This window comes from Triturus cristatus, chromosome 1_1 (assembly GCF_964204655.1).
Source record: "Triturus cristatus chromosome 1_1, aTriCri1.1, whole genome shotgun sequence".
NCBI lineage: Eukaryota > Metazoa > Chordata > Amphibia > Caudata > Salamandridae > Triturus > Triturus cristatus.
In genome coordinates, this window is record NC_140579.1 from 56115602 (window position 1) to 56133495 (window position 17894).

At 52.5% G+C, this 17894-nt stretch overlaps 1 protein-coding gene across 3 annotated transcripts in view; it reads left to right on the forward strand.

Annotated features, from left to right (window-relative positions):
* Window positions 1–17894, forward strand: part of LOC146869374 (solute carrier family 12 member 6-like) — a 720118-nt gene that overhangs the window by 375146 nt on the left and 327078 nt on the right. For all 3 annotated transcript variants that reach the window (XM_085599658.1, XM_085599660.1, XM_085599655.1), the window contains one exon: window positions 3295–3352. In XM_085599658.1, the coding sequence (XP_085455784.1) occupies window positions 3295–3352 (58 nt within the window). The remainder of the gene's footprint in view (window positions 1–3294; window positions 3353–17894) is intronic.

The window sequence follows — 17894 nt, forward strand, 5'->3', positions numbered from 1 at the left end:
TTCCTTACCGTAGAATTACCTCCAGGCATAAGACTGGATCCGGGAAATTTTTCATCAGCAGTACTCCTGCGCGACGGAAGAAGGCGTTGGTCGACTCCGCGTTCGTTGTTGGCGTCGTGGTCACCGGGATGACGTCACTGTAGCTACATAGACGCCGCCTTCACGTGCTGACGTCAGTTCTTCCTTTTACCACACCAGCATGCGCAGATCCGGAGAGAGCCGTACCCCCAGTCACTTTTTGACTGACTTTTTCTCGATGTTTGTCGACATCGATTTTTGAGTCCATCGACTCCTGGTGCACAAGGGTTGGTGACGGATGTCGGTGACGGATCCGCACCGCTTGTGCCTCTTCTGCCTGGAGCGCGACCCCAAGTCGTGCTCCGACTGCCAGACCATGAACCCGAAGTCTTTGTGGGACCTTTCCCGAAAGCTGTTCGAGGCCCGGCAGTCGGCTCCAGGCCGCTCGAGGTCCCGATCACATAGGAGGTTGAGGGACCGGTCATGGAGCCACCATCATTCTTCTTCCAAGTCTTCGCACTCAGGGTCAGATAAGTTGAAGCACAAGAAGAAGTCGAAGAAGCATCTTCGCTCTTAAACTTCTCCCCATCAGTCGGGCGACGCGACGAGGGATGCGGGTGGTGCCCCTCCCGCGGCTCCGTGTGCAGAGCCCAAAAGGTCGACTCCGGGTTCCCCCCCTTTCCGACAGGTGCGAACCCTGCCCAGCTTCATCAGTTTTACGAAGAGACGCATGCCATCTTTGGGCAGCCCGACTCCGCCGGCGTGCCTTCAGGCCCCGCGGACTCGGCTGGAGGCCCTGGGCCTTCGACGCCGGCGACTCCGCCCTTGGCACCGCAGGGTTCCCTTGGATCTAGGCCTGGATCCAGTTTGGCGCCGGTCGACCTAGTCACGCCTCCCTGGCGCCGATTCCACCGGCACCACGTCTGCAGCCAGTGTCAGCTGAGTCCCCAGCAGACGTCAACCCCGGCCTGAACCTCGGGGTAGACACAGAGCCGGGCCGGCGTCAGCGGGTACTTTTTGTGCCCCTGTTCTACCCTTTGAGACCAGATTGGCAGCCATAGGAGGGTGAGGAGGACTGGGAGGGGTCTGGAGACCTTTTAACTGACCAGTTAGGTTATGAACCGGACTGGAGAGAAGAACTGGGGGAAGCCAGTGGTCTGGATTCCTCACCAGACCTTGGTGTCGGACAGGTGGGTTTTGCAAATAGTCTGAAGGGGCTACTCCCTCCCCTTTGAGACTACCCCTCCAGCCATGCCACCTCAGTACCATTGCATGTCGGAGGATCATCTGGCCCTTCTCAAACAGGAAGTTTCGGCACTCATGGCCAAGGCGGCCATCGAGCGAGTTCCTGTCCTAGAAGTAGGTCGTGGTTGCCATTCCCACTACTTTTTGGTGCCCAAGAAGGACAAAGGCATGCGTCCTATCTTGGATCTCAGGAACCAATGCTGGGGCTCTGGTTAACTTTAACCGGGTAGTAGGTCTTCAACATGTCTTCTCCCTCTAGAAGGGAGGAATACCATCCTCATCGCCAGAAATGGTGTGGGGGTAGTATTCCAAAGTGTTAGACACCTTACACGACATGTTTTGATAAAGCCAAACCATAGTTACCATAACCGTGCGGATTATAAGGCACTTTAAGAGTATATGGTAGGCGATATCATAGAACAGCTATAAGGACATGGTTCCGAAAGCAGCAGACAGACTCAGCTCATGCTAGAGCACCATCTCACATGTTACCAAGCACTCTGCCTTCAGGATTGTTAAGGCCTGCCATAGGAGTGACTGATAGGTTACCCATGTGTCTATATATAAGGTAGGTATAGGAATACTACACCTAAGCAAGGGGTGATTACACGACCTTGCCCCAGCTGAGTGATCAGCCAGTTGTGTCATAATGGAAGGCCAGCCATGGGTGGCATAATACATGCTGCAGCCCCTGGTAGGCCTAGGGTACACCTATGCCCTGGGTACCTAAGGTACACTGTACAGGGCCCTAAATGGTGATCCTTACCAATTGGGTTATGCACCTAAAGTACATAGTATGAATTTAGAGAGAGAACAGCTGGGCTGTGGGTCTGATTAGCAGTCGAAAACCAGTGAAGCAAAAGCAAAAAGTGGGGGTGAACATAGAAAGCAGACCCTACTCTCCTACAGATCGCACCAAATAATTCCGGGTGGACGACTAGCTTTTGTTGTTTACGTTGGCGATAAGAAGGGTCGGGCCATGCACAAATGGACCATCTCCAGGTGGGTGGTTCTGTGCATCAAAGCTTGCTATTCTTTGGCAAAGAAGGAGCCTCCGGTGGGACTGCATGCCCATTCCACCAGGGGGACGGCAGGTACCACTGTTTTGGGACGGGGAGTTCCCCATCATGGCATCTGTCAGGCAGCTACGTGGGCATCACTGCACATGTTCACCAAACACTACTGCCTGGACTGCCAAGTCCAGAGAGACTGCTTCTTTAGTTGTTCTGTTCTCCAAGACTTTCTGGTGTAAACTTAGTTTGCAGACCCACCTCCGGGGTTGGTATTGCTGGGGTATCTATTCTAAGATAAGGAATCTATAACTTACTGTTTCTTTCAGATAAACAAGTTACTTACCTTCAGAAACGATACATCTGTAAGAAACATAGGTTAGTTATAGATTCCTTATCGCCCCACCCATCCTACCCTTTCTGTGAACTTACTTCTAAGGTTAAGGACTTCCTTTCAGGGCCCTAGTTTTGTACACCAGTGGTCAGTGTCTTACATGGCTCTGCGCTTCTGGCGTGGAAAGTCGTGTACAGAACTGACTTCAGCACACAAGGGCGGCGTCTAAGTAGCTACCGCAACGTCATCTCAGGGACCACAACGCCAACGACGAACGCAGAGTCCACCAACGCAAACTTCCGACGCGCAGGGGTACTCCTGACACAAAACCTTCTGGATGCAGTCCGACGCCTGGGGGTAATTCCAAGGTAAGGAATCTATAACTAACCTATGTTTCTTACAGATATATCGTTACCGAAGGTAAGTAACTTGTTCAACAGGGAGCCTTACCTATAATGGAAACTTTGTAAAGTGTGTGAATCTTCTTGGCCTTTCAGTATCCAGTGGAGAGATCTCATTTGTAGTGGGAAAAAATTCCTGTCATTCAGAGATACTGCGTTCTTCCCTGGAAGTATGTGCATTCCATTTAATTTGTTTGTGGTGGGTGGGTATAGAGGTGGGGGTTTCTGACCAGCTGTAAACTATGCTCGTATCCAATGATTTTTCCTTGATCATCTGATGCTGCAGATCTGAGTAATGTGGTCTTGTTTGGGGCTTGCGTTGAAGGAGTGGTTCTCAGAGACAAGTAAGTAAGATATCAGTTCCCAAGATCTCTTAGGAATAACATGTTTGAGACCAAAGGCGAAAAATGCTGGTGTTGACGAGATGATTAAAGCATTTACACCTTCATTAAACGCTATCCTTTAATTGAGATGAAAAGGTCACTGGCAAAGAGTACCTTAAAGTCTTCATTGAAGAATTTGCTTCTTGATGGGTGTTAGAACATACTTGCCACCAAGAGTTAATTTAGGGATTGTTCACCTTCGTTGAAGTGCTGTCTTCCTGGGAAAGTCAATAAAAAATGCCATTCTCAACCTTTGGATTTTTCTAAAATTCACGTATTTTGACATTTTCTTCATTGTTTGACGTGGAATTCTTGCTAAAATGCTATATTCAGTGATTTTAAGGATAAATAATTTGAATATAATGGCGCATGCTCCCCATCCACCTGTTTGCTCGGGTTTGCACTCAGTAAGTGAGGTGGACAATTTTTAAGTTTTTATTTTTTAATTTTAAATAATGTTTATTGATATTGACTTTAGTTTACTCAGCCTCAAGGACAATGGGCATTATACATATTATTTTATGACCCTATATTACAATGTAACAACTACTGCACTTGACACTGATATAAAGCTGTTAGCGATGTCCCTACGGATGACTGTAGTTCCATATAACACTATTATCATACATTTTAACACTTCTGTCATGTACCAGATGAAGCGTCTTGATGGACCGATGAGGCTATTCGTGATATCATATTTATTTTAGTGTATTTTAACAATTTGTAGATTGTGGGTTCCGGACTAATTATGTTTGCTTGCGGGGGGAATTAGGTGACGGCCTGACCGCATGGATGTACAGATATGACTGTGCTATGCATTCGTCCTGGTTATGGGGGAGGTTGGTAAGGGGGAGGTGAAGAATGCAATCATCAGAAGGAGGGGGGGGTCAACTACTATTGGATGTTGAATTGATTCTATTTAGACCCTGGTTCGGATGGAGCCCGGTGCAGTTTTGATTCTATTAGTGTTAGATACGTTTGCCAGTCTGGCAGTTTTGGTAACAGTGGGGTAGTTGAAAGTATTGCTGTGTACCAACTCATTTTCCACCACTAGTGCCCCGCGGAGGTTGGTAATCCATGGGTGTATTTGTGGTGCTGAGTTCGACTTCTGGCACATAGCCAGCCTGCATTTGGCTCGACCTAGTGGTAGGTCTAGAAATGTGTTGATGGTTTTACGCCATGTTGTGCTTGGTTATGCCCAGCAGAAAGTGAAGACCATATGCTACAATCGTTGTAGCTGTGGCCTCGGAGAGTGTAGTGGCCACCTCATTCCAATATGCTGTTACCTGAGGGCATTCCCACACCACATGTATAAACTTGGCTTTGGGGTCGTAGCAGCAGGGGCATATATCTGGGGAGTTCTTGTACATTTGTGCCAGCCTGTTTGGAGCAAGGTATGTGGGGTGGAGGTAATTAAATTGAGTATATTTAATTCTGTCATTTGTAGAAATTATTTTAGGGAACCCTATGGACTGCGCCCACTATTTGTCAGTAAGTGTGGTTGATAGTGCCGCATCCCAGTATTCTCTGAGTGGTGCTAAGAGGGATAGCTTGGCTGGTCTCAAGGAGTTATACAACATAGTGATTCTATGGCAGGACCGGAGGCTTCGGATTATGCTACATTCTCTCTTCGCTTTATTATAACAAAACATCCAGCAGCCAGAGATAAAGCCATTGTCATGAACCAGAAATAAAAACTCCAATTCCCTACAACCCGGGAGATACACAAGTCCATAGTCCTTCCACCATTTCGATAACAGGTCCTCATAGTCCCCTGTCTGTCTCCTCTCTTCCTCTTTCTGCGCTGCTTCGCAGCCAGTTAAGTGCTCCTATATATTCTCTTTGTTATCAGTGGCTTTTGGTATTTTTTGTGTGGGCTTTTCACATGCGTTTCCTATTCTTTGTGTGATTTGCATTTTTCTTTGCAGATTCCTTTGGTTAACCGCGGGAGCGCTTTCCTTCGCTCCTTAAGCGGTTTCGGCCCCTTGCGGTGCTTGTATTGCCCGCTAGAGGGACTCAGCCCTCTCGTTGCTCTCGCAGCGGCGCTCTTCACGGAGGAGTTGCGCTGCGAGAGCTACGAGCGGTTGCCTTGTCCCGGCTGTCTCACCTTGACGCCCGTCCTGGGTTGTATTTATCCCGCATACCATTCTAAACGCCCCGGCGGGGGTCCGTATTGGCCTTGGAAACTGACACGCTCATCTGAGCGTTGCATTTGCACGAAGACCCGCTTTGATTTCGGCACGCGAACGCGCCCTCCTAAACCTCACGCATCTTGCGGTACGCGCGAGGGAGGCAGCAGGCCCGGTCAACTCTTGAGGGGCCACGCGCGTAGGGGGTTTTGTGCTGCGCCTATTGCCACCACTTGGTTGCCCATAATCTTAGTAACAGCCTGCCTCTAAAACTATTGGAGGGCTCGTCCCTCTATTTTGTAATTTCCTTAGTGTTAAGGAGAGAGGATCACCTTGGGTTGTTTGTTCTTGCAGTGTGTGTCTGGAGGTTATTAGTGTCATGGCTGATCAGGCTGATTATTATGAAGAGGAGGTCCAGGGTTTTTCCCCTTGGGATGATGATTTTTTTGAGGCGGTGGACACCTCCATTTATAGAGTAGTCAACGAGGTGGTGGGTCCCATGGAACAACACCTATCCCAGGAGTGTGCAAAATTAGCGGCGCAGCGTTCTGAACCCCCAGCTGAGCCTCTCAAACAGTCCGGGGAGAAACCTCCACCTCCTAAGAGACAGTGCTTTGAGGGTGAAGATGTGGCTGCTTTTGAGTGCCTCAAGTCCCCTTTTGGGGATTCGGCGGGACCTTCCGTTCCCCCGACTTTACCGGCGGATGTCCCGCAGGAACCTATAGAACCACCCTCGCCTGCGACGGACGACGATGGTATTTTAGGGGATACTGATGACGAAGCGGGGTCTTAACGGCCTTGGCTCCCGTCAGCCACCTCTTCCACCTCCGCGTCTGCGAACCCAGAGGACGCAGACATGCTTAACCCGGATGAGATTATGCATCCCCGTTCGGCGGCTTGGGTTCCTGGGGATAAGGTGGCCAGGTTTGTGGCCAGTAGGCTCCGGAAGCACTAGAAAAGGAGGCTCGGGGTTGTCTTCGGGCGGAATGCCCCAGACCCTCGTTAGAAAATAAAATCGCATTTACGCCGGAGCTTGATCCCAAGATGGCTACGTTTTTGGCTAAATTTGTCAAGGACCCGCGGAAAGGCATCGACCGGTCTTGGCGTTCCTGCCAAGATAAGTTGTTGGACGCCATGGGCCCCATGACCAGAATACTGGACATGGCTGAGGAGGCGAAAGTCTCAGGATCGGCCATTTCCCCGTAAGTTCTTTCGAATTGGGCCCAGCGTGCCATCGTTTTCTTAGGCAATGCTAATTGTGCTCTATCTACCGAGCGCCGCCGATCGCTTCAGATAAAACTAGACCCAAAACTTGGGGACCTGGCATCCTCGGAGGCTGGTGCTGTGGCACAAGGTGGCCTCTTTGGAGACCCCTTTGTTAAAGAACTGGGGAAGTTTGTGGCAACCTTCACGTCACTAGATAAGGCACAGACCAGTATTAAGCGGGTTTTCAACCAGTGGGTGTTAGACGGACCGGGAGGGTCGGCCGAGGACAAGGGGAGAGGTCTCCGGGGAGAGCCGTCTCCAGCGATCGTACAGATGAGTAACTTCCCCCCCACAGATACACACCACACAAGGATAGGATTTAACGTTCTTTATAGGCGATTTCTTGAGGTACGATGAAATGGTACAAGGAGGTCTGGACTCAGGGGTCCCCTCGGTTCTAGTCTCTTGGTTTGGGAAAAGGGGGTAGCGGGACAGTCTGGTTACCAATCTGGTAGCTGAGATGGTATGGTGGGTGGCTCACAATCCTCGAGCTCGGTGTTCTAGCTTGGACGGGCCGCGGCAGCGCCAGCAGGTCCCGGTGAAGGTGGTCGTTACACGGTCCGCGGCAGCGCCAGCAGGTCCCGGTGAAGGTGGTCGTTACACCGTCCGCGGCAGCGCCAGCAGGTCCCGACGAGGATGGATGATGCAGAAGGCCGCGGCAGCGCCAGCAGGCAGGACGATAATTCACAAGGCAGGGCTACGGCAGCGCCAGTAGTCCGTCAAGGCTGAGTTCTTCTCGGTGTCTCTCGACTCCAGGATACAACTGCCTTCCTGCTCTGGAGCTGCCCTAGTTATAGGTCTGGCGCCCTTTGATGTCCGGACCCTCGCACTGGGAGGTCGGGGGGGTCCGGGATGAGGGAGTCCAGACACCCAGCAGGGGGTGGAGCCAGCGCCCGGGGGAGCTGGAGGGCGATCGGCACCTGGCGGGGGAGAGCCATCGACACTTCTTTCTCCCATTGACCTGCCAAGTGGTCCGTTCACCTCCTGGGTGGATGGTGGTGCCGGGATGTCGGGGCCGGGCCAGGCCCAGGGTTAGGGTCGAGCTGAGGCCACGTGGCCTCGTGGCGCAGTGTCCAAGATGGCGGCTGATCCGGCCGGGGGAGCCGGTAGTGGTTCGGCCCCATGATACATGGATGTCCGGGGGCAGGAGTTCCGTCGGGAGACGGGGTACGGGTTGCCCTTGTGGGTAACACCTGGGAGTCCGGGGCTTGGGCCTTGTCATGCGGGGAGGGAGCAAGCCCTTCATGTGGCCTGTCCAACAGTGGGTTTTCCGCGGGGCCGGGAGACGTAGGGGCCGCTCTTCCAGCCGAGGCAACCAACAGAACTCCGGTAGGGGGCAAGGCTCCACTCGTGTTCAGTATACCACCTCGGCAAACTTCAATAACTTCTACCCCACAAGAGGGCAACGCTTCCGCGGACGTGGAAACTTCAGGTCCAACTCTGGGGCCACTCCCTCCGGTAAGTGTGCTTCCAGCGGATCAGATCCGCATTGGGGGTCGGTTGGCATGGTTTCGGGATGCTTGGGCGGAAATAACTTCAGATGCTTGGGTTCTTCAAACCATTCGCGGGTTTCACATAGACTTTCAGGGGGAACCCCTGCAGGAGGCTCCGCCTCACCGGATCTCTTTCAGCGCCCAAGATGCTCAGTTGATCGAAGCGCTCTCCGCGTTGCTCGACAAAGGGGCTGTTTGTCGATCAACACTCCATCCCTGTGGTTTTCTCAGCAATATTTTTTTGGTCGACAAGACCGATGGCAGGCAGCGGCCGGTCATCAACCTCAGAGAATTCAACGGCTGGGTGGTTTACCGGCATTTCAAGATGGAGGGTATCCATCTTCTACGGGACGTCCTCCTGCCAGCCGATTGGATGGTACGCCTCAACATAAAGGATGCCTATTTGGTAATTCCCATCCATCCTCCACATCGTAGGTTCCTACAATTCTGTTGGAGGGGGCAGGTATATAAATTCACCGCCCTTCCGTTCGGTCTGTCTTCCTCACCATGGTGTTTCACCAAGGTCCTCCATCCAGTGGTGGAAGTTCTCTGGGCCCAATGGGTTCGCATGATCGTTTACTTGGACGATATGCTGTTGATGGCTCAATGTCCGCGAACCCCGTTTCACAGCTCCAATTGGCGGTGTCTCTTTTGCAGAACTTGGGCTTTGTAATAAACGAAAACAAGTCTGTTCTCCAGCCTTCCCAGAAGGTAACGTTTCTGGGTTTCGTGATAGATTCCGTGCAAGCAACTTTGAGCCTTCCGTCACGGAAAATGGAAAACATTTGTCACGAGTTGCGTCAGACGATCTCCAAGCCTCACATCTCCTTGCGGAAGTTGGCACGGCTTGTGGGCCTTCTTTCGTCGTCCAGTCAGGCAATCTTTCCGGGGCCCCTGCACTATCGAGCATTGCAACGCCTCAAAGCTTTCCATTTAAGGAAAGGAAAGTCTTACGACCACATCATTCCCCTCTCGGAGGAGGCCAAGGAGGAAATTGCGTGGTGGTTGTCTCACAAGGAGGCCTGGAACGGTCGGGCAATCTTCGGGTCAGTCCCGGACCTGATCATAGAATCCGATGCCAGCAGAACGGGCTGGGGCGCCAGGTGCGGGGGTTTTTCCATCGGCGGGTTGTGGTCTGTCGACGAACAGAGTCTCCACATCAACTGTCTGGAACTTTTGGCAGGGTCCTTCGCAGTTTGGTGTTGGACCAAGGACAGAGTGCAGTCCTGTGTTCTTCTGAAAATGGACGTCTCAGCTGTTTGTTACGTCAATCGCTTGGGGGGCCCCCGGTCCCGGGCTTTAGCGAATTTGGCAAAAGATTTTTTGAGTTTCTGTCTCGATCACCATATTTCGGTCACGGCAGAATATCTCCCGGGCCGGACAAATCAGGTAGCGGATTGGCATTCTCGGTACCTGTTCGATTCCAGTCTATGGAAATTGGATCCACCGATCTTCCAGTGGCTCCAGTCGTTGTGGGGTCCCTTCTCAGTGGATCTCTCTGCCAACCGGTTGGACAATTAGATTCCTTGTTACTTCAGCTGGAGGCCGGATCCGCTGGCGGCAGCCACGGACGCTTTCCTTCAGCCTTGGTCGGAGGAGAACGGTTACGCGTTGCCCCCGTTTTCAATGATCACTCGGTCGGCGGCCCAAATTCGCCGTCAAAGGGCGGAAGTAACCATGGTGACACCGTGCTGGAGGTCTCAAGTCTGGTTTCCGGTTCTTCTGGAACTTTCTTGGGATTTTCCAATCTTACTCCCCCTGTATCCTCCTCTGCTTCGGAATCCGGACGGGATGTCGCACCATCTGGTCACTCAGGGGCGACTCCGTCTCATGGCATGGCGCCTTTCTGGCAACGCTGTGCGCTGCCAGGCCTTTCGAGATTGGCTGCGACGCTCTTGTCTAAGGCCTGGGCTGACAGTACCACGAAACGTTACAGGTCCGCCTGGTTTCGATGGGTTCGTTGGTGTGTTCGAAGGGACCTGGATCCCGTGGTCGGGGATGTTGTTCACGTCTTAAATTTTCTGGCCAATCTGGCGACCGAGGGCCTGGCTTACTACACGGTGAACGCGATTCGATCAGCAGTTTCTGCAGGTCATATTCCGGTGGATGGCAAACCGCTCGGTGAACATCCTTTGGTTTGCCGGCTGTTGCGGGGAATCCGTCTGTCCTTGCCACCGGAGCCTCGGTATTCGGCCCTTTGGGATGTTAATTTGGTGCTGAACCTCTTTCTGTCCTGGCAGTCCAATAAATATCTCTCCTTGAAGGAGTTATCTTCTAAATTGGCTACACTGTTGTGTCTGATCTCATGTAAGAGAGTGTCGGATGTCCGGGCTCTGGATATCTCGGCACGCACCTTTTCGCCAGAAGGCGTAGTTTTTACTATTGGACGTCGGACCAAATCACACACCCGAACGGTGTCCTACCCTGTGTTTCGGGATTCCCCGAAGTTGTGTGTAGTGGATTGCCTCAAGGTTTATGAAGATCTGACCCTGGAACTTCGCCCTCCGGGCGAGCGTCAACTTTTGATTGCACTCCGGAAGCCACACAAAGCTGTTTCTTCGCCTACAATTGCCAGATGGGTGCGTTGGGTCATGCAAGAAGCGGGCATTGATACAAAACAGTTTGGTGCGCATTCGGCCAGGGGAGCCATGGCCTCTAAGGCATTTACATTGGGAGCTCGTTTGGAGGACCTGATGCGAGGTTGCCCAGTTGGTGGTAAGTAAGCTTTGAACTAGCATAATCCGAAGCCTCCGGTCCTGCCATAGAATCGAAATTTGCAGAGGTGTAGGTAAGTTCCAATTCTATTAAGGACGCGGAGGCGAGGATTATCCCACCGGGTGCACGATGGTGCGAACCCACCCGTACTGTAGTAAGTAAAATATTTTGAGTTCTTTAAGGTGCTTCGATGCTGTCGTCTCTCATGCAATTTGTTTGAGTTGTCTTCAGCTTGGTTTGCCGTTTCCCTGATATTTGATTTTTGTCCTTCCAGGAACTGAGGGGTCAAAACAGGACCAGTGATAATTGGCGTGATTCGCGCGAAGAAAGAGGAAGAGAGGAGACAGGCAGGGGACTATGAGGACCTGTTATCGAAATGGTGGAAGGACTATGGACTTATGTATCTCTCGGATTGTAGGGAGTTGTAGTTTTTTTTTCTGGTTCATGACAATGGCTTTATCTCTGGCTGCTGGATGTTTTATTATAATAAAGCGAAGAGAGAATATAGCATAATCCTCGCCTCCGTGTCCTTAATAGAATTGGAACTTACCCACACCTCTGTTAGGCAAATTCCAATTGCCCTCTTATCTTTACCCTGTGTTAATAATATCTGATAGAGACTAATAGCCGCAGATTCCTTAACGTAGAATTATCCCCAGGCGTGAGACTGGACCCGGAAAACTTTCTTGCCCAGCATCTCTGCCCACCGGGGGGCGGAACCACGCGACTCCGCCCCGACGTCCTCCGCGGGCGTGACGTCAGCGAGGTCACATAAGCTCCACCCCGGCTCGCTGACATCAGTTTTCTTCTTTTCCGCTTACAACGTGGACCCGTGTTCCTAGCCTGTTTTCAGGCCTTCTTTTTATGCTTAGCGTTTTTCTTGGGTACAGTGTGCGAATGCCTTCGGGCTTCAAGACGTACTCTTCTTGCACACGCCAGATGTCGGCGACGGATCCTCACCCCATTTGTATGTGGTGTTTGCGGGAGCACCACGACTCAATGGATTGCGAGGCGTGTCAGCAAATGAAGCTAAAGTCCCTGCGGGAGCGCTGGATGAAACTCCTTTCGGCACGCATGTCCCGGTCGGCGGCGTCGCTGCGGACGTCTTCAAGACCCGCCGCTTCCGTATCAGACATCGTCCTTCTTCCAGGCCGCAAGGGTGTCGCTCACCTGGTAAGTGTCGCAGTTTGTCCCCGAGGCCCAGTCCCCGGCCTGTTGGGGGCGTGGGTTCTCCGCGAGTGGTGCGGCCCCGCGGGCGACCAGAGCCCAGATGGAGGCCTATGCGGTGGCCTTGCAGGCCTCGTTGGCTCTTCCTGGGACGTCTGCGGATCCCTCGCCACGTGCGGGGATTCCTGCGGCGTCGCCGGCGGCTCCGGCCCCAGCGCCGACAGGTTCGGATCCAGGTTCAGAGGATGTGGTGCCGTCGGGGTGTGGCCCTTTGGGGTTCCCTCCTTCGGACCACGGCACCTCTGCCTCGCCGCAAACCCCTGTGGGGGTCCCTGTGGTGTCGCGGGAGGTTGCCGGGGCTCAGGGCGTGTCCTTGAGTCCCCCTCGGTACTCTGGGCAGGCGGCGGCCTTGTCCGAGGTGACGCCGCTCAGGCGCTGGCGGCTGCTGGCCCGGAAGGCACCACAGGGGCTGGCTAGGGGTTGGGGCGTGTCCCCGGGCCCTCCTCGTCCCTCCACGCAGGCGGCTGCCTCGTCGGAGGTCGAGTTGACGCCTTTTCGGCACCGATCCTTTGCCGACCCGGCTCCGACCCAGCCCCAGTCTCCCGTGCCACGTGTTGTGGCGGAGGTTGTTCCGGCATCCCCTTCGCCGCCGGTCAACGTTGACCTGACACCCGTGGCAGACTCTACGTCGCCGGTCCGACGTCGGGCCGTTGATTCGTCTTTGGACGCCCCCTCTTCCCCGGACGTTCGGCAGCTGTTTGTTTCATCTTCTCCGGAGACGGGTTGCCGCGTCGTGGCTTTTTCCCTGGCGTCTTCTAAGGACGGCTCTTCGCCGTCTCCGCGCCTGCAATCCTCGCCGGAGGCGCCTCAGGTTCCCCATTCATCTGTCCACCCTCCCCCGTTTCGAGCTTGGCCTTTCCTTCCTCCGGTTGGGCTGGGGAACGGCCTCCTTAGCTTGCAGCCGTTGCCCACAGAGGAGCTGCTTTCCCCGCCGCGGGGCCCTACGGAGGTGAGCGCTGCCTTGCTCGGGCTGTTTCCACGGCTGCGAGCATCTTGCGCATGGGCGATCCAGCTGCCCATTTCCCTACAGATCATCTGCTGGAGGTTCTTCACCAAGGCTTCTTCCCTTCGAGGCTGCGCTCCACAATTCTCTTTTGGGGGCCTGGGGGCGTCCTACCACGGGGAACCCGGTGCCCCAGTCTCTTCTGCACTGCCACCGTCCTGCTCCGCATGATCCTGTCTGTCTTTCCCTCCACCCTTTTACCAGGGGCCCTCTTTTACAGACTGCCTTTCCCTCCTTGCCGTCGGTGTTGTCTTCCCTGTCGCGGGAGGCCCGCTGGTTGGATTCCTGGGGGTGCAACATTTTTGCCTCCTCCAGTGCTGCTTTGCGGGCCCTTAACACTCTTTGTGTATTAGCCAGAGCCACCTCTTGCTTGTGGGACTCGGCGTAGTCCCTTCTGTCTTCTGCTTCTCAGGAGGGTGCCTGCATTGATCTGCAGCACCATGTGTTGGATGGCCAAGAGCTGGCGCCGTTTATTCTTCGCTCGGCTCTGGACGTTTCGGAGGTACTTGGTCGTACCATGGCTACTTCGGTGGCCCTTCATCGCCATGCCTGGCTCCGGGATAGTGTTTTCCCTGAGAACGTTAGAGAACGGCTGGTTGACCTCCCCTTTGATGGCGCTCTGTTCCACGACCCTGCGGATTCTGCCATTCAGAGGTTTCTTGCGGGGCTTCGCCCTCCTCCTCCTCCTCCTCAGTGACCTGACTGTCCGTCTGTGTTTTGGGAGATGTTCTCCCATTGCTTTCCTGGGGCCCTATAACGGATAGTCCAGGTTGTGTGTTCTGTCTGGTTGATGTGCCTTGGGGGTCCTTTTGTGGGACCCTTGGTGCTGTTGGCTGCTGGTCCGGCCCTTTTGTTGTCTTGTGGTTTTGGGCTGTTGGTAAGCCCGGTAGGCCCTGAGATTAGGCCTTCTGTCTCTTCTTTATTGGCTGCTTCATAAGCCGTCTGCGGGTATTTTCTGCAGGTCTTTTTGTTGTGTCCTCTGCTGCGGAAATGTTTTCCTAACAGGTGTTCCCATGGTTCTTGGAACGTAACCTACCCTATGTGGGGTATTTGTAGCTATTACATAGCTCTGTAATGTGCTGGGGAGGTGTGGTCACCCTATCGGGTTCCTTGCTCTCTGTGGCGTCACGGTATGTCGCAGGTGCGATTTTCTTGCCAATTGTCTTGGAGCGGCTTGCGCTAGGTCTGTCCTTCTCCTTGTCACCATGCCGCTTGGCCGGTCTGGCCTGCTGTCTGCGGCATCGTGTTGTGGCGGTTTCCGGACTTTTGTCCACTGTTTTGGCTGGGTCCTCTGCCGTCTGCTCCAGAGGGTTTGGCTTTCCTTGGCCTCTGTGTTCGGGTGGCCGGCTTGGGCCCGTCCTCCGTCTCCCTCTTATTTTCTGCTGGTTCCTCCACTTCTTCATGGTCAGTGTGTGTGTGTGTTCTGGCTCGGCCCCACCCTAGGGGTGTATCCTGGTCCTCCAGGGCCTCTGCCTTTGGTTGGCGTCTGCCTTTTCCTGGGTGCGCTGTTCCATGATGTTGCCTATTGCTGGCAACGCGTGCCCGTGCGGGACTGCTTGTTCGGCTCCACTGTGGTGCTCTTGCTGTGTTTCCTTGCGCCCCAGCCTCTGGTTCCGTTGGAGCTTCATGCAACGGTGCTTTTCTTCTTCCGCCTGTGCTGTTGGCGGTGGCGCCATTCCGGCCTTGTCCGCTGCTTGCGACCACGGTGTTTTCAGCTCTTTTCTATCTCTGTGCATGTGTTTCTTCCAGTGGGCCCTGCCTCTTCTCACTGGGTTCGACGTGACCCTTGTGTTCCTTAAAGGTTGTTGGGTGCTGTCTGCCCCTGCGGGGTGTTGTGCGCTCTCTCTCTTGGTAGGGCTTAGGATCTCCTGGCCCCTTTTTCCTTCTTGTTCTTTTGCCATGTCCCCTACTGGGGCCCTGGTCTCTCCTGGTGAGGAGGCTCTCTCGCAGGCCCTCCTCCCTTCTGGGTATGGCTAGTGCATCTATTCTACGTTAAGGAATCTGCGGCTAGTAGTCTCTATCAGATGTACAAGTTACTTACCTTTGGTAATGATGGATCTGGTAGAGACGATTCTAGCCGCAGATTCCTTCACGACCCGCCCTTCCTCCCCGTTCTGCGAGGACCCTCTGCTTGGGTTTCTGCAGTCACCTCCCTATGGGTGGCTTGTCTTCTGTGGGTATCCTCTTCGTTTTCTTACGGTCAGGCATTACTCCAGCTGGTTTCTCTCCAGTGTGAGGGCCTACTTTTGCTCTTTCCCTCTGTTGTTAGAGTTTCTGATCCCCCCCGGTCTTCTTCGTTGGGGGTTCTTTTATCTGTCCTTGACCTCCTACTCCTTTCAGAGGTATGGCCATCCTTGGCAGTGTAGTCTGGGGATGGATTGCTGCTGTTCCTCTGTTCCGGGCTTGTGGCCCTTCCCTTTCTGGTTGTGGTTGCAGACCCTCTCTCTCTCTCTCTCCTGTCACGGCGCTTTCCCATGCTTGTGCCTCCGAGATAGCTCTTGCCTTGGCTCATCCACAAGAGTTGCAAACTCCCAGAGCGTTGAGTTGACGAATAAATCATCCCAGGTCATTAGGCTGGATGTGGTCCAATCTGCCATTTCCGGGCGTCTCGCTCTTGTATTAGGGCTGGGGAGTACCCCGAGTGGCAGGTCGGGGCATATAGGGTGAGAGTGAGTGCCTAGTTCATAGGTAGCAGATCCAGCAGCTGGAAGCCGTGGACATTAGTATATTTCCTGGTTTCTTCTGGATCACTGTCTCGGAGCCATTCAGCCACTCCAAGATCGTGGAGTGGTGTAGGTCAGATGTCCAGAATACTTTACGGAAAAAATAGAACAGGCAAAAACTCTTCTAAGGAGCTCTTTTGCACGATCACCACTTTAACTACTATTCCTACTCCCAATTCCTTTTTTATTTTTTTTTATTTTAGATTTTTATTAGCATTTTAAGTATACACCATGCAAGAAAAAAACAGCGCAACAGTGTCCGAGGTCAATTCCCCCCTCCACCCTATACCTCCCGGTCCAACACGATCCTGAGAACAAAAAATCATCATTTAGAGAATAATCCATTTTGCATAATTAAATGATCCATCATATTAGACCATCAAGTTCGTAAGCAGCGATAATCATAACACAATCCTCCCGCCCCAACCATTCTTAAAGTGCAAAAAGTGTAATTGATCAGCTTGCAAGAATACATTCACAAATATAAAGTGACTCAATCGAAAATGCAAAGTGCGTAGAAAAAGTGCAAAAGGTGCATAGAGATAACTTAGCAGATGAGACCCTTCTAATCTTCAATTAAATAGACTGATCGCTCTTCTAGCGGTTTGCCAGACAAGCTCAGGAATAGGTGGCATTGCCACCCTCCCAAAATATATTGTATATTGCTAGACAATGGTTCCCCGATCACCAAAGCCTTCCTTTTGGCCCGGATACCCTTCTTAGCGTAAATAGCCCTCTCAGGTACTGTATTGAATATTACCGGGCCAGCCACTGCGAAAATAAATGGGGGATTGGGGTCTAGCCATGCAGATGTTATACTCAGCTTATAAATTGCCATAGCGATAAAGATTAAGGCCCCTCCACTTTTCCTGTCTATGGAGTCTTGTTCTCCCAGTAGAACTGTAATGGGAGTAAGCAGGATATCTCACGATAGAGCCATCCTGAGAAAGCCTTGGATCTCAATTAGCAAATGGCCAAGTTCCTCGCATGTGGCAAACATATGAATGGAGTCTGCACTATATTAGGTGCACTGGGGACATTTAATACCTCTACTAGTTCCCTATTTCGCAATTTTACTCGGAGTAGAATACAGAAAAAAATGTTTTGTAAAATTGGGCTTGTTAATTAGCTGATAGTAAATCACTTTGAGCAGATTGAAGAGCTAGCTGTAAGACGTTATTGTAGATGTCTAGTTTCCGTTGCCATTTCCCAGAAATTTTGACCAGATCATCCGGCATTAGGCTCTTAAGAGTGCCATAGATGGACCCTATTCGAGGGTATATTGGGATCTAACAATCTCTCAATAGGTTCGCTTTTTATGAACCCCGAGGGCCCTCCTGCCTAGCGTGATAAAAAATTCCTGATAGCTAGATATTTGAAGGCTTCTTCATGGCTCAAACCAAATTGAGTTTTAAGGTCCTCGAATGCCAGAACGCCCTTGATCGAATGTAGGACCCCCAGTTTATTAATACCGGAGTTAAGCCAATTTTGAAAATAAGAGCCCCCAAATATATCTGGCAGATTCTTGTTGCTGGTAGGGGTGTAATGGTTCAGTCTGCCAATCCACAATAGCTTGCGCATAGTGGTAAAGACCTTATAGGTTCCCATAGGGATCCTAAACTTTACCTTCTTGTAATACCCGAATTTGTTCGCCATAAGTTGGCAGGGTATGCTCAGACGTGAGTCCCTTGCTCACTTTGCCACTGGATTCAAGCAAGCCTGGCTGAAGACGGCTGAAATGCCAGAAACCGGTCCTAGGAAGCTTGTTTCCGGTCCAGGGAAGGCATGGCTTGGCAGTTCGGGCTGGACTGTTCCCATGAGGCACAGGGTCAGACTGATTTGCATATGGCCATGTCTGAACTGGGGTGGCAGAGTGGGCTAAAGAACGGTGATGGATCAAACCCAGATCTGTTGACTGGGTGCGAGTGTTTGATTGGTTCTGATGCT